Source organism: Protopterus annectens, chromosome 1.part2 (genome assembly GCF_019279795.1).
Source record: "Protopterus annectens isolate FY-2018-M chromosome 1.part2, PAN1.0, whole genome shotgun sequence".
Taxonomy (NCBI): domain Eukaryota; kingdom Metazoa; phylum Chordata; order Ceratodontiformes; family Protopteridae; genus Protopterus; species Protopterus annectens.
In genome coordinates this window covers 689,835,583-689,853,177 of record NC_056727.1, presented here as the reverse complement: position 1 = coordinate 689,853,177, position 17,595 = coordinate 689,835,583, and the positions used below count along the sequence as shown (strand labels likewise).

General features: G+C 40.4%; 1 protein-coding gene across 8 annotated transcripts in view; it reads right to left on the bottom strand.

The window, feature by feature from the left end:
- BIRC6 (baculoviral IAP repeat containing 6) overlaps positions 1-17,595 on the bottom strand; it is a 4,524,268-nt gene that overhangs the window by 3,897,512 nt on the left and 609,161 nt on the right. For 5 of the 8 annotated variants that reach the window (XM_044058419.1, XM_044058463.1, XM_044058448.1 and 2 more), the window contains exon 10: positions 957-2,354. In XM_044058419.1, the coding sequence (XP_043914354.1) occupies positions 957-2,354 (1,398 nt within the window). The remainder of the gene's footprint in view (positions 1-956; positions 2,355-17,595) is intronic. The other 3 variants (XM_044058432.1, XM_044058439.1, XM_044058471.1) reach the window with 1 other exon arrangement.

Below are 17,595 nucleotides of genomic sequence, written 5' to 3'. Positions count from 1 at the left end.
AGAAAAAAACAACAGAATAACAGGAGCCCCTGTTAACTAGCAGCAGAAAACCGCCACAAACTAACAACTACCTGATAAGGAAAAAAGCGCAATGGCGCCTACAAAGAACTCTCAACTGGCACACAGGATACCAGACTAACAAGTTTAAGTTAAGAAGGCACCAAAAAGGGCAAACAACACTGCTGCCTAGGATAATAGCACCTACAACACAGTAATAACTGTAATACAAAATTTAAACAAAAACGTTTTGACACTTAGCCAGAGCCAAGAGAAGCACAACCGAACTCGTCGACGCGGCAAATGAGATGTAGGGTTTCTACTGGTACTATGGGATACCTGCTTAGCCACAAGCCAACCAGAAGTCTTTGAGCTTGTAAATCGGCAGAGTCAGAGCCCAGGATCGGCTCCGAACCCATATGTAAAAATGAAGGTGAGACTGGACTACACAACATACATTATTTCACAAACAAAATAAGTTTTTCTTTTACAAATCTGCAACATAAAAATTAGCATTTACATACAGACCGCTGATATTAACACTAATGTATAGCCCACTGTCTACGCATCTCCCATCATTTATCAATAAATCTAATAAAGCGGTTTTTCAGTAGTGGATTTTGTAGAAAAGTTCTCAGGAAGAAAGCGGTTTCCTGAATAGGAGACCTCAGGAAGTAAAAATGTTAATTAGCCTCCTGCTGTTCAGAATAAAATGAGTTAATACAGGAATGTAAGAACCTTTCAATAATTTTCTGTAATAGAAATCAATAAGCATGTATTTTTTCTACATGTGATAGAAGTTGTGCTTTTATTATACAAATTAACAAGTATCTGTGAAGAAATATGACAACGATGGTGCAAACTGTAAAACAATAGTCTTGAATTGAGGTATACTCTTAATGGTTGAGAAAAAATGCATCATACTTTAATTATATGACTGCAATAGAAACATGACTTACCTTTTGTGCAAGCACACAGTCTATCGGTGCCAGAACAGTATATCACAGATACAAAAGGATCACTTTCTTCACTGCCCTCTTTTTTAGGTGGTTCTACTTTGGCCAGTACTTCAAAGTTGGCCAAGTCCAAAATTTTGACAAATCCTCCCTGAGTAGTTATAACCAAGTGCCCGAGGCTTTTTACATCTGCCCTCCTGTCCAGCCCATTACAAGTTCTGCCACTCGGGGACTGCTCCTCGACTGGCTCCTCACAGTCATCTTCTCTACTATCTAGTATATCAGGCGAAAGTAGTAAAAGAGAAGTAATAGCATCCTGTGGATCTTTGATATGTTGTATTTTTACTGGTTCCTCTTCCAGGGTAACTATCCTGGTGGTGTAGTTCATTTTGTAAAGTAGTAAATAACCCCCACTGACCCGTCTTTGCTGAGGTTGAATTATAAGAGGACTATGTAAATCCGATGGGGACTCCTGCTGAAAAACATTAATATTTGTGCCATTCACTATACAAAGGTTCGATTCTAAATCCCCTTTTCTTCTACTGCAAAGTGCAGAGTTCAATTTATTTAAGTTATTCAAGGCCTCCACTTGATTTATTGCACTCATGGACTCAAGAGGGCACTTCTGTAATCCTATCAGTAAATGTCTCCCGTCTGCAGACAAAGTGATTGAATCTACACAAAGGTTCTCTTCTTCAGCAAACTTTGGCAGCCTCAGGCACTGAACCAATGTCCCAGGCTTGGGGACCAGAGAGTTCCATTTGTCAGTCTCCACAGATGTCAGGCCAGTAGTTGCATCTGCAAACTGCTGAATATATGTCACAGGAGGGTCTTGAAGTAGCAACTGCTCCTGGCTGTCTAACTCCATTTCAATGATCTGTGGAACTGTAAAACCTTCATCATGTAAACTTTTACTCATAATAGTATTCATCTGTGCAAACACTTTACTTACTTTTTCATCAGACTCCTTAATACTAAACAGCAGCAAGACAGGTAAAGTCCTCCTTACAACAGGGGAATTTAATTCAGAATTACTAAAGGATTCATTATCTACAGAGTCCTGCTCTGATGCATTTTCAACCTGAGTCCTGCTCAAACCATCCAAAGACCTCCTTGAATTGCTACTAATGGGAGAGGTAGCTGCAGATTTGTAAGTTAATGAAACCCCAGCTACCAAACAGGGAAAGGGAATGTTATGGTGTTCTAAGTGCTTTTCCTTTGACTTGTCACTTTTACAGCCAGCTAATGAAGGATTTGCCCCAAGTTCTTCAAGATCTTTAACAGTGTCCTCTAGTACGCTGGCAACTATTTCCCACTGCAGGTCCTCAGGTTGTTGAAGGATACTCAGTGTTGTGATCTCAAAACTTATTTCAAAGGTGTCCTTCTGACAGGCATGCCCTGCTGAAATAAAACAAGTACACATATTAACAATAGTGATATTTTTAAATAGGGTACACGCATACTATGTCTCAGTATCTTAACGTTTTGCAAAAATATTACAATATGTATTCTTTTTTTAACAAATGCATAAGGTCTACATAGATATTTAAATCCCACACATTAACCCCACATATATTATGTGAACCACCTTTCCAAATATGCCATCTTATTAAGCAAGTTAATATGAAGTTAATTACAGATCAGCAGAAAAGCAGTCACACTAAAAATTGTACACCGAGATAAATACTAGGAAAACATGCATTTTAGTGTTCTGAGGCCAAACAACAAATGACATCACCAGAATCTCTACTGTGGACATAAAACAAGTGTATTCCACAATTCAACTTTAAATACCAGAAAGGCGATATCATCCTGTGCTGTGGTTAACAGTATTTAAGGTATTTGCTCGGGATGCTGATACTACTTTGCCAACTTCCAAACAAAGGGCTAAATCTGCTTTTTGTCAGGTCATCAGATGTATCGGGTAAATATGATAAAATATGTACAAACCTGGTACTTGAATTGTTTAATTTACTTCACACTTAGGATTTTGGAGGGAGACCATCCAGAATACTTTGTTGTGCTGATTAACTAGCTGTACTTGGCCGTACGCTACAAAAAAAATACACTGGTAGCTTGATGGGGAATACTGTAATTAAATACAATGAAGTGTGCTTATGTTTTTCCATCAATGGCAGTTTGAGAAAGCTTGCATGATTTAAAGTGAAAGCACTGAATGAAGATATTGGGCCTAATTTATCCAGTGCTCCAAGAGCACAAGTTTATAGTTTGAACAGCCAGCAGTTGAGAGTATGGTAGATTAGAAGACCAGAGGAAACTTGAGGCCTTCCCTTAAAGAAATGTGTAATCCGCCTATTTGTCACTTTCAGAATTTTAGTCTGAACATAAAATACATTTGCAGGAAAGGATCTCCCCCTGATGCCTCATGGACAAATACAATTTAAGAAAACATAGCTGCAACTAAATGCAAGAAGAAAGAGCAGGTAAAATTACAATCCATTGAAGAATGTGTTCATTAGGCCATCTTATCTGAAAAGAAACACTGGTTAGCAGATAATGTCATGCAGCTATTCATTTTAAAACACAGACTGTCAGAGGTTCTGGATGCAAACACATTATAAAGTATCATGATTCTGTAATATCTCAAAATACACAGATTCAGCTGTATGCACAGATGTTGACCCTTTTTGTATCTAAAAAAATTAAAAAAATATCTTGGTTCATAACAGAGTTCAAAACTTTCTCAACGTGTGATTAACACACAGACGCACGTTTCTGAGGCTGAAAGGAGTAAACCGATAACAAGGCATGCGTATGGGAGGATAGCTTAACATTTTCTCATGCTTCAGTCTTGGCATGGCTTGTGTTGTCTTTCAGCAGACTTGTCTAGCGTCCTTTTCAAGGTTAAATGATTACAAGAAACAGTTACCATCTGTTTGCTAAGCTCTAACGAGCTCTAACCAAGTCAAGCTGTTTTTTTTTCAGCTAAGCTGTAAAAATATATGAAACTGTTGAGTACTTTTAAACTAACAATATATTAAAATGAGCAATAATAAACATAAAAATAACAAATCCATTACATACCTTTGAAAATTCCTTGAGAGTTGATTTCTCATGTAGGCCCTTACTCTTGATTGTACAATCTGTGAAAGTATGTTTTATTTAATAAAGATAAATACAAATATAGAATATTCCACCATACATGTGGATGCAACTCACATGCCTACAGGCACTTGGGTCATCATGCCCAGTAGAGTGATGTAAAGAAAAAAAAATACCATTAGAAAATGGAAACAAGGAAGAAAGAAAAAAAAAACAGAATCAAAGTCACAGAAAGAGCACTTCGTGTGTCTGTTCTTAAGTTTTATTTTGTCGTCTCACTGCTTCACAGTGCTGGAGCAGAATAAACCTTTACTCGCAAGGCAAAAGTATTCTTCTCGGGCTGATATTCTCAATCCTTACTGTTTGTTGTTATTCTATGCTGTTTATTCATTTTACTGGCTATGTAAGATTAGTACTTTTTTCATTCTTGAATGAATTGCAAAAGTTTATTGGGAAGAAAATGTGACTGTATATCATTTTGCCAGATTCCAGTGGTACCAAGATTTTTGGAGATTTTTTTAACCATGCAGCACTTTTTCTTTTCTTGGTTTATTTACTTTTGCAGAAGATCGGATCTATAGTCCATTCAAGCACTGGAACCAAATTATTTTGTCTTACTGCTGTGTTATTGTTTTTTTTGCTTGTGAAGATTTCTTCAGTATGTCCTGAAAAACTTGCAATATACTTCTGTCGTACTGCGATTTTTGCTCACACTGCTCTAGATTTCAGCTGTTCCTGTTGCTTTGGGGTTAGATGAGTGACCATGCTTCTAAGACGTGAGCAGTTCCTTTACTGTAGACACTGTCGTGGTGACCTCCTCCCCCCTTGCACTTTTTGTTTGTGGATACAGCACTGATTGTCTGGTTTTGTTCTTTTTTGTGTCATAATAAGGGCACCTGACAGTTAACATCCCTTTTTCTTTTTCTGCCTTTCTGTGATGTGCTTGGGTATGTACAGTCCCTTTCCATCCAGGGGTTGGGATATGCATGTTGGTTGTCCCTTTGCCTTCATCAGAAAGATCCACTTGGAGATGTCCACATATACATGACAGTTTTTATGTAGTGGTCTACATTTGCCTCCTGACTGCTGGACTGTGACATGCGTTATTACTCTTGGCTGATTAGGGGATTTCCTTTTTTTTTTTTTTTTTTTTTAAAATATGTATTCTATCACTTTGTCACATAGTCTGGGTAATTCTTTCCTCATTTATGAGGTTTCACGCATTCTGCCTTTGAAGTCTAAGTGCACTGTAGTGCAGTACCTCTCAGGCTTTCAGTATGGAAACTTTACGCTTCTCTTACTTACCAGTCTTAGTGCCTTATTTGTTTTGGGGTTGGTCTTTCAGTTTATTGTTGTGTCCTTGTCTTACAGGCATCACTGTCTGAGTAAAGGCAGCTAAGTGCTGTCACTCTTTGCTCCGCATACTGTACTTGATGTCTAGTATATAAGCTTTTTATCTTCTCTTCAGCAGTTTATTATTTTAATTTCCCAGTAGACAAAGAGTATTGCACACTTCTCATTTTCAAAACAATTCCTCTGTACCCTTCACTTTAAACTGCTAACACTGAAACCTTTCCTACTGTTACAGAGAAAGAACTACCATCTAATATTTGAACAATTCTTAACTTTGGCAGCCACATAATGAAAAATAAAGTGTGCCTCTAACATAGCTAAGTAGTAGTTGGAGTTAAATAACAGTGGCATGGTAATTTTTACTATTAGTAGTGTAAAATTACCAGCCCATCATGCTTTTGTCTGAAAATGTGTATTTGCATTTTTCTTAGTCTTAGCTGAGGATCGTGCGCATTGAGCTGTGTAGGCTGACCAAGCACAAGTCCTTGTTTTTTAATTCACTGGTTATTGCTGACGAGTATGTAGTTAAGTGTACAGATTAGGACAGTACTTCATTTCAGGTAAAGTTGAAAGTCTCTGTTATCTGACACGGACTAGGAAATTTTAAAGAAAACTGAAACACAAGTAAACCTCTGTCCTTAAGTGTTTAGTCTTTGCTGGTCATGTGATCTTTTGAAATTGTAGAACTATCAAGTTGAGACTGACTTAGTTGTTCTGATGAAGTTCAGTATACACTTACGAAAGCGCTTAAAGTATTGTTTGTGGTGAATAAACATTTTCTGTGGAATTGTGCTGTGACTTCGTCCACTGCTTCTTGGCTTGCTGTGGTTACTAGTCTGGAACCTTAAATACTGCATCAGCCTTTTAACTCTCTTTTTGTGCTACTGCACCTGTACACTACTAGCATCTAAGATATCCTGAAAAGTATCATAAGTTGGAGGCAACTGTCCACTCAATCTGGGAACCTCCTTGTTTTTCTGCATCTTTATTTTTGAGATGAAAAGTCCCTTGCTGGACAAAAAAGTATTCAAGAACACTGACATCATTCAGGAACTGAGCAGAATCAATTTGGAGTAATACAGAAAGTGATCACTGGAAGAAACGGGTGAAGGACTCACTGTTCTGCTTCTTACTATTGTGGACCTTTGCAGGCATCTGGAAAGATTCCTGCCTTCATATTCTAGTAATTGGTATCTTTTTGGACACAAGTTATTCTATGTAATGTGGTTTCCAATGGGTTTGTACACTGGCAAATCCACTAGCAAGCTGTAGGATGACTACACAATGTAAACGTCCAGACTAGTTAACGAAAATGCAGATCTAGCATGCCTGAAGACTACTGATGGGCTCAGTTCCTCTGCTATAAAAACACACTGATTTGAAATTACCGCTGAGAATATAAATTGGATAACACAAAACATGCTGGTATAATCTAGTCTTCAGACAGCACCAATAAGGAGAATTATGGTATTATGGTAAGCTGGATGTTCATTACCTATCTTTTTGTTGAGTTACCTGAAATGTACTCTTCCACAGCAGAAGCCTGAAACTGGAGGTCTTCCATTCTCTTGATATGTCTGACTGCCATCAAACCAAAAGTTAGCATAGTTGTCACTTAGAATTTGGATACTTTAGAGGATGACTACATATCTCAGTTTCCTGAGTCATCTGAAAGGAAGTATCCTGATCTGTTGTACAGATGAGATTTACATTTTACATTCCTTAGATGCACCTGTAAAGATCATATTGTTTTCCCCAAAATGGCCTTGCATTCCTGTTTCTTTGCATCAGTCTCCACCTCACCCCCCTTGTTTTGGCGACAAGTAATAAAATGCTAAATCTATAAAGTTCCTGTCATAAAAAAAACAAAAATTAACAGAAAACTGAAACTAATATATCTGTTTTTTTTTTTTTTACCTAAAAACCTTGAAAGGATTACAAGAGGTAAACAAGCACAAGCCACTGTGCAGACAAAAACATTCTGTCATTACTGTGGGACTTGCTAAACAGACAGGAGCAAAAAGAGCTGAAGTGGGTTAGTGGATCTGCAATGCTGACTATATTTGGGTTTCTCATGTACAAAACGAAGATGTCATGGAATACTAGCAAAAAGACCATTATCGTTCAACCCGCCTCCACATGGCAGGGAGGGATGTAGTCTTAACTGTGACCCAGGAAAATGGAGTTCCATTAACAGACCTACCACAGAAGGAGCTAGGCAGGGAGAGAAATGAGTAAAGGGATGTACAGACCATGGAAACCACTTCTCATGCTTCAGAAAAGGGGTGAGGCTACTTGCTGATCATCTTTGGTGGAACTTGGGAATGACCAGAAGGGTAAGGAATGGAAAATGATGACCTAAGTGTCTGCAGGTATTTAAGGCATAACAAAAAAAATCCTCAAACCACCACTGATGGCTACCATTAAGATGGCCACTCTCTGGAAAAAAATTACCCTTGGCGAGGAAAGAATGAATGGCTCCAACTGGTTAGTTGAGGGATGATTACTGGGAGTCAATGGAGGCAAAGAGAGCAAATAGCATTGTTCCTCATGGGCAATAAGAATACAGCTTATGAAAATTTTGCCTGGAAAAAGAGCAATGGAAAGCAGATAAACCCAAATGTTATGAATTACTGTTATACTGACTCTCCAATTCTCCAAAGATGATCAGGAGAAATTAAAATACTTTCAGCTGCATGAATCTGATCATAGAAAATGAAGACTGTAGCAAGAAGGAACAGGGATGCTAAGTGCACTTGCCTTAACATTGCACCAATATTAGTGAAGAGGTGAACACAGTATTCCCAGAGAAATTCAAAGCATTATAGTCTTATTTTTCACAGAAAGGGTAAATCCATGGAATGTCAACACAGGAAGTTAGTGAATGGCTCAAGAACTGAAGTAAAGCATAGACATTATATGGATTGGAGTGAGCAGACATTTCTCTAGAAGGATGCAAGCCTACAACAAATATGGGGATATGCATTTAACCAGGACCTAACTGAACATATTCAGATGCTTCACAACTAAACGTTTAAGCCAAAAGTCGGTAACTACGAGAAAAAAAAACTAAGTTTCCTTCTAAAAAGCAGTTTAACAGGCAAGGCAAACAACGCAGTTGGTTACAAAGACAGAAAAAACATAAGTGGTGAAAAATGCAGTAAGGGTAAAAAAAAATGTATAGTTGTACTTAAACATACTTACCATAACAGTAAATCACATTTTTGTTAATCCTACCTTACAAGTTATTTCCTGGTCAGAAACTGCAAAAGCAATGGCTTTATCCATCCCCACAGGAGACAACTCAGCTCACTGAAAAGTAATAAGTCAAGTACATTTGAAAGGTCCCTTACATATCACACATTCCCTGCACATTCTCTCTCAGGTTGTTTGAGGTACAGGTTTCCCACATAGAAGAATGAACATGGTAAGCAAACGGCCATTCATCTGTGTGATTAAGTAACGAATACAGTTTAATCTGCAGTACTGGGAATACTGTGTTCACCTCTTCACTAATATTGGTGCAAAAGAATAAATTATAACAGTTATGTTTAAAAGCAATTTTAATTCAACTGACAGTATAGCTTTTTATTTAATTAATTTGTTTTATTTTGTTTATTGGGAAAGTCCGACTAGGCAAAGCCCCTTTTCAGAGGAGGATCAGGGAGAAATTACATACATCTGAATGAGCTAACAGTAAAAATATACCATGACATTTGGGATTATACAACTTGACGGATTGCCATTTTACATACACTAAAAAAATATTTACAGCATGTTAAGCTCTGACACATCTACAGAATACAGTATATACGAACCACTGCACATCAACAAAACATTCACCATTATTTTACAATGTATATACATACTCCCAATGTAACATAAGCAAACAGCAGAAAAGGTATATGCATCCTTTACCCAAACAGTTAAATTCGCTTGAGACTTGTAACCATGACACTACTACAACAGGAGAGCAAGAACTGAGTGACATTTGTTTGATTTCACTGTACAAGGTGGGGAATTAGTAATAATATTGGTAGAAGTGAAGCACTGTTACACTTGATGGGTATGATTTCAATGGGACTGCAAATTACAGACAGGATAACTGACAAAACCAGCTTCTGTGCCAAATCTACATGACCTCCCTGTGTTCCAGTGGGTTTTCTCCAAGTGTTCTGCTTTCCTCCCGCACTCCAAAGACATGCAGTTTGTGGAGTGGATAGTGGCCATAGGTTTAGTGTGATACAGAAGAACAACTGTAGCAGGGCTAATCACCAGATGGATTAAACAATGGCTCTTTATGATCCTCACTGTTTAAATGACACCCCAACCCCAAGTGCAAAAGTGGGGAAAAAAAAGGAGTTGTGCATGGATGGATACTATACAGAGCTGGCAGGAAACTGTGGACATGCTTGAATAGGATTCATACAACACCACAATCTCTCAGAGGTGAGAAGGTGTCACAGTCCACATCTTAGAAGGTGGTCTTTCAGCTCGCTGAGCCACCAGTAGCCTTATGTACTGAGTGCAAGGCATAGTGCACTAGAAGAGGAGTGGAGCAGCACCTACAGGTCTTCACAGTGATGCTGGCTTGTTAAAAGTGTACTGGTCATATTCTGAAGCAAGTGTAAAAAACAAACCTTCAGAGTAGGACAAAACCTACTTACCATACATGATATACCAAATTCTACAACTTTTGATTAACTAGTATATTGTTTGCATGCATTTTATTTTGTTTATAAGGCTGGCCCACTTAATTTTTGCTCAAAGCTGAAAACCCCTTCTATCATGAAAGACTGAACTCACAATGCCTCACTACCCAAACTAATAAGGGTCTGCATTTCCATGCAAAATACATCAGTAGTAGTATTTTAATTCCTGGAAAGCCAAGTTGCCAACTAGTTATCATAGTTGGAACACCTCATACTGAAATTTAACATGTGAAGATGTAGTGGAGAAACCAAGAAAGAAGTTGCTCCTCTAAAATAGGGTTTACCTTTGAAACATTGAAACGCACATTGTCGAAAGATAGTTGTGCGGAAGTACGTTTTCAAGTTTTCGGATAGCCGAAAAAAAATGCATCAAATGTGCAATGAGCGAATGCAACATTGGCATTCACTAATTGCAGATTCAGCATTTTGGGTGCAGAGTGCACTATAGTGGGGATCGGGAAATGGACCCCTTTCCCACTGTAGTGTGACCTCAGAGTTAGAATATTAAAGTAGGGGGATGTGGGGGGTGCAGAGGTGCTTGTCCCCCTGCATTACACTGCGTGTTCGACATCTGAGTTAGAAACTCAGCAAATCTGCTGTTCGATTTGCTGAGTTTCGAACATCAGAGACGGTCAACAATCTGGAATCGGCTTTTCGGTTCACCCAACTGGCTGTCTGAAAAGATGACTTTCAACGTTTCAAAGATAAACCTAAAATAGTTACGATTAAGTGTTTTTTTTTCTTCTTACCACTATGTGAATTCTATTCTCTAGATGTACTGGCTAACTCAAAGGGCAGGGAAATAAACGGGCTGTGGGATCCACCCCCCAACAGCATGAATCTGAGGAAGTTCCTGTGAATGGGGATATAAAGTTAAGCATCCCTTTCAACTAGGTTAAGCATCAGGGCTTGAGGGAAACAAACAGCAGCACTTAGAATTAGGGCACATCAAGAAACTAGTTTAAGAAAAGTCAAGAACAGGTCTACATGGACCATCCCTTCTGGTTATCAGAAAAAGTCTTGAGTAAAGCCTGTTTGCCCTCCTCTCTGGAAAAAAAACATCTATGGCTGCCTGTTGAAGCTCTTTCAGAAAAAGAGTCACTAGGTGGTACACCTCCTTTGGGACCAGAGATACTCATATGACCTGGAAAATGGAAACTGCAATTTGTAGCTGGATGTGATAACTGGTAAGACTCTGGTGTCTGAGAAAGTCCTTCATTCTGTAAAAAGGGACAATCATCTTCCTATTGTGGTGAGAGTCTGGATGGGACTGGGTAAGGATAAGGGCTGAGGTGGTGTTTGTAGTAAAGAATTGCAGTGAAGGATAATCACTTGTCCCTTTCCTGCGTCTTTGGTCTAATATCCAGGCAGGCATTCCTTTCTTGTTCCTTTGCCCTTTCTTCTTCTGGTAAGCCTCTTCATACCTCTCCAGATACTGTCTTACTTGGCAATGGCAGAATGGGCAAACTCCTATTACATTTGGATAAATACAGACTCCAGTGCTTCCACCTCCCACACCAATCTTTTAAACATCCCCAAAGATGAGCGTCCAAAAAGCTATGTAGAGAGGCATTAAGGAACTGGGCTTTCATATTAGCTGACAAGGGTTGGCTCCTTAACCAGGTATGCCTTCTGATGACCAACCCTGTCCCCAGCACTAGCACATGCACAAAACATCATTAAGGTTGAACTATACCTGGGCTGGTGGTGTACAAGCAAAAACCTAAACTACAGCCCAGTTAATCTGGGATTGATTAATGGCAGAGGTGACTGAAGAAGAAGCTGAAGAGGGATGGATATACCCATCCTCAAGAGGGTGGGTAGTTATGTGGGTGTTCTCAGCTGCAATCCCTGGTGGAGGATGGGGATGTTGTGTAAAGGGGCACAGCTTAATATGGGTATGGCGGTTGGCATGGCTAAGCTGCTTGAGGCAGAGTGATACTCCACCACCCCATTTCACACCCACTCCTCTGGCATTACCACAACACCGTGTTGGGAGGGCAGAACACAGGATAGGGCATAACTGAAAAAAAATTGACAAAATGCAGATGGCTAAAACTCCCCCAAGGATGCACTTAGGTACCACAACCGGCCCCAGCAAAAGTAGAGTACTTCCATGGCATAATTGGTGAAACTGGCAAACCCAGTGTTGACATGGGGCACTAGTAGCAAGACCGTAGGATGATGCAAGGCAGGACTCCAAAAAAATTTTTTTTTTACACTAATGTTGCATTCTACCAACATTAGCTTACACATATTCAAACCTTTTTTCTAGAGAATGAAGGAAAGCCCTTGCATTGCAAATGATAATGCTCAGAACACTGCCCACTGTTATTTGCTTCAAACTTGAATCAGAACACTCATGTGTTTCAGGCAGCTATCAGCAGGATTTGTCGCGACATATCCCCAGTTGGCTAGAAGAGCAGCACACTACAAAAAGCCAGCTGGTTACCAATAATGGAGATGACAACACTACTTCTAAACTGCTTTACATTCAAATTATTAAACTGCTCTTTTTGCTCACCACCAGCAGCAAAGCTCCACCTTAGGCAGCCACTTTTTTGCTCATCCGTAGATAATGCAACCCTCGAGTCAAGCCCAACTTCAGAAAACCCACAGTAGAAAAAAACATTTTCTAAACTAGCTCCAAAAGTCTAGAATTCTCTTCTACAAGACATCAGAAAGCTGACAATATCTGACCTAGTCAAGAAAATTCTCACACAGATATTACATGAGGAATGCAAATGCTCATGCTTTGACAATGTCTAGGAAGTCTATTGATGGATGTAATAACATGCCTCTGCTTGTTACTGACCTGTGTTGCTGTTGCTCAACACTATTTATTACTAATTTTTGCATTGTGAGTTAACTTCTGTTTCTTACTGATTTCTGCATTGCAGGCCAACAAAGACTCTGTTCTCACTGCAAATAATTAATTTAGGAAAAAGTACAGTTTTGTACCTACCATAAATGTAGATGTTCGAAGATCCACATTGCTGCAGTCCTAACACTTGGGTAGTCCGCTGTCCCAGTCGGCCCGAATACCAAAGTATAAGGCTGACGTCGGTCAAGGCGCATTTGACTGACATCAGAACGTCAGGGTACAAATGCGCATGACCGACGTCATATCCTCAGTCTTTTCTTGCCCCAGATGTCAGAAGACCCTAAAAAGATAAGGCCAAAACCAAAAAACACCAAACACTCCTGTACCTAATATATGTACAATATATACAAATTTTCAAAATAGAACCCCACCCACACAACCACCCCTAAACACAGAGGGAAGGAGGGAGGTAAATTGGACTGCAGCAATGTGGATCTTGAACATCTACATTTATGGTAGGTACAAAACTGTACTATGTTCTTCATCTCACATTGCTGCAGTCCTAACACTTGGGTAGAATCCCAAAGCAGAGGTAAGGGAGGATGGCTAAACTATAATGAAGCAGGAGCTGCCAAAATGCCCTGCAACACAGCAGTGGCAAAACCAGCCCTGGATTTAGAATAGAGAGGAAGGTGGTAATGCTTGGAGAAAGTATGCACTGAACTCCAAGTAGCTGCCTCCAAAATATCCTTAGTTGCCACCCCTTAGAAATGCTGTTGAAGTGGCAGTAGCCCTCGTGGAATGAGGCCTAATCCCAGCTGGAATCTCCTTGCCATGATGGGAATAACAGAATGCAATGCAAAACCCAATCCACTTAGATATAGTTTGTTTTGACACAGGCTTGCCCTGGGAACTCAAAGCAAAAGAAACAAACAACTGCTGAGACTGCCTAAAGTCCTAGTCCTGCTTAAATAATAACGCAACTGCCTGTGTACATCTAAAGTGTGCAAAATCTTTTCCCCCTTATTTTGGGGATCTGCATAAAAAGTAGGCAAATGAATAGTTTGGTTTAAAGCCACACTAGAAACCACCTTAGGCATAAATGAAGGATTAGTACGTAATGATACCCTATCCTTATGAAAAATCAAAAGGCTCAACCGCCATAAGGGCCTGCAATGCAGAAACCCTTCTTGCAGAAGTAATGGCCAACAAAAAGCAGTCTTCCATGACAAGTATTTCAATTCAGCACTAGCCGAGGCTCAAAAGGTTGTAGAGTAAGTTTCTCCAACACAAAATTGAGGTCCCAAGCAGGAGTAGGAGCTCTACGTGGGGGTCTTATATTCTTTGCCCCTCTAAGAAATTGCTTGAACAAAGGATGAGAAAACAATGGTGGGTCACAATCATAGTGAGCTGAAATTGCTGCAGCATGAATCTTAATGGAAGAGAAAGACAAACCTTTGTCCAATAACTCAGTAAGATATTGAAGAGCCACACTCAAATTAGGCTCAGAAACATCCAAATCCTTTGCTGCACTCCAAAATAAAAATCTCTTCCATTTTTCTGCATACACTTTACTTGTACTAGGTCTTCTGGCTTCCATAATCACATTCAAAACTTGTTGAGGAAGTTGAGACCTGCTGTGGTTCAAAACAGAATATGCCAGGCTGTTAGATGAAGAGAGTGAAGCTTGACATTGAGAAGATGACCGTCCCTCTGAGACAAAGGTGTGGAATTAAAGGTAAAGGCCATGGAGGCTTCCTTACCAGATTCCTCAGTAATGGGTACCAGTGTTGCCGAGGCCAATCTGGAGCTATCAAAATCATCCTTGGCTTGTCTTGTCTGACCTTTAGGAGTACCTTTGGGAGGAGAGGCAGAGGTGGAAAGGCATACACATGAAGATTTTCCCAACTGAACGAAAGAGCATCCACTTTCCAAGCTGTGTGATGAAACCTTTCGTGCAAAACTTTGGCAGCTGGTGGTTTAGTGGAGAAGCGAACAGATCTATGTCTGGAGTTCCCCAGGACACTGTCAATTGTCGAAATACATGAAGATCCAGTTTCCACTCGTGGGGATCCATGATTTGCCTGCTTAACACATCTGCTAAGGAGTTCTGTGCTCCTGGCAGAAACCTTGCCTGTAGATTTAGCTGCAAGCTGAGCGCAGTCTCCCACAAAATCATTGCTTGCCTGCATAGAGGATAAGAATGTGTTCCCCTTGCTTGTTGATGTACCACATGACAGTTGTGTTGTCTGTTAGAATCAACACCTGCCCAGGAAGAAGTAACTCCTTGAAAGCCATTAATGCAAACTGGACTGCTAACATCTCCTTCATGTTGATATGTAGATGCTGTAGTCTGGCAGGCCACTTGTCCTGTATCCACTTTCCATTCAGATGAGCTCCCAAGCTATGTCTGAGGCATCTGTCATTAGAATCTGACTCGCCTCTGGCCGGGTCACAGAGAGTCCCTTGTTTAGGTGACATTCCTGAGCCCACCACAAAAATTCCTTTTGAATGCAAGGTATTATTGGAATGACAGTGTCCAAATCCTGGCAGTGCTGTGTCCATACATTTTTAGATACCATTGCAGCTTCCTCATATGCAGTTTGGCATTGGGAAGCACCAGAATACAAGATGCCATGAACCCTAATGCTTGAAGGACTGTCCTTGCAGTCAGCACGGACTGATGAGATAGTTGATGGAAGTAAAGGGATAGACTCTTTTGTTTGTCCGGGGTTAAAAGGCCATCTGGGCTGCTGTATTCAGTCTCACACCCAGAAAGCACATGTCTTGAGAGGGTACTAGACTGGACTTTATTTCGTTCACAGAATACCCCAGGCATCTTAGCACTGCTATCACATATTCCAGATGCTGAAGAAGCTCGTCCTTTTCTTGAGCCAGAATCAGACAGTCGCCCAAGTAAGGATAGATTTGTATTCCTTTTAGCCTGAAAAAAGCTACAACTGGAGCCAGAACTTTTGTGAATACTCTGGGCAGTAGATAAGCCAAAGGGCAATGCAGAGAACTGATAATGTGAATTTCCAGCTCGGAAATGCAGATACTTCCTGCAACTGAGTCTGATAGGCACATGAAGGTAAGCCTCCTTGAGATCTAAAGTTACCATCCAGTGATCTTTGCCCAGCAGAGGTAAAAGCTGTTGTAACGTCAACATTTTGAACTTGGGAATGTCCAAATAAGTGTTGAGGATAGACAAATCCAAAATTGGTCTCCACGTGTTCCCCTTTTTTGGTACTAGGAACAGGCGAGAATAAAATCCTAGGCCCCTTTCTGGCACAGGAACTGGCTGAATGGCCCCTATCTGGAGCAACAGAGAAATTTGCTTGTGAGCCTCTTTTCTTTGTATAGGAGGAATGTCTGGCATGCCTTTGAAAGGAGGCAAGGTATGGAAATAAAACCTGTAACCGTGGTGAACGATATCCAATACCCATCTGTCGTGGGTAATAACACTCCAATTTTCTTTGAAAAGTGCCAGCCTTCCTCCCAAAGGTGCTGCCAGACGAGAAGGCTCTGGCAGCTGAAAAGGCAAGTCATTGGGTCTGCTTACGAAAGGACTGACCCCTGCCCTCACCAGAAGACTGGGCAGGCGAACTGCCTGTTCTAGGCCTAAAAGAACCTTGAGCTCTGCCCCTACCACGACTAGATCTACCCCTAGACTGAGAATCATAAGAAGGATAAGTCCACCCCTTAGTAGGCCAATTTCTACTAAACTTTGGAGGCTGAACCTGCAAAAATCTTTAACAGTCTGCATAGACTTAGCCTTGTCCTCCATTTTCTTTAAAACTGCTTCCACAGGCACCAAATAACACATCAGATTGTAAAGGAGCATCTAAAATCCTTGTCTTTACATGTTCAGCTAAATTCTGATCCCTCAGCCAGGCGTGCCTCGAAGAACAGAACCAGTGGCTGCCACCCTCGAAGAGGCCTGTACAGCATCAAAACCACATTGCAAGGAATGCTTACCCACCTGTTCAGAAACATGAACCAAATCCTGCAACTCTTTACACTCAATACCTTCCGCCAGAGCATCCACCTTAGACTTCAATTGTGAAAGGAGATAATTTTGGTATTTCAACATGTGAAACTGGCAATTCAAAGCCCTCATGGCTAAAGTGGAAGAAGTATACACCTTTTCCCCATCTATCCAAAGCCCTTGCCTCTTTATCAGAAGGAACAGGATTTTTAACAACAGAAGCCTTAACACCTTTAGGGCCCTGAGAAACAGTTTCTGGGTCTGCCCTAGGACTCTTAAAAAGATACTTATGAGCTTCAGGCACCCTATAATACCTGTCCGGTTTAACTGGGGCAGGAGGCAAAGAATCAGGGTTCAGGAAGCCTCTGCAAAACATCCTCTACCACATCCAGAACAGGAGGTATAGCTAAAGGCCTATGCTGGGGTAGAAACAAAATTCCCTAAGCCTTTTCCTAGAATCAGAGAAATCTTGACCTTCCCATTTAAAATGCTCCCTCATGGAATGAAGAGTCTCTGAAAAGAAAAATCCTCAGGAGGAGAAGCCAAGGTGTAGAGTCATCTACATCAGAATCAGAATAAGGAGGATACTCCTGCAAGTCTTCAGCCGAAGACTCAGAAGCCTCTGAACACTGCTCAAAACTCTCAAGCTCAGGTTCCACCCTAGGCCTCTTATCAGGGGGGGGTAAAGAACCTCTGATCATA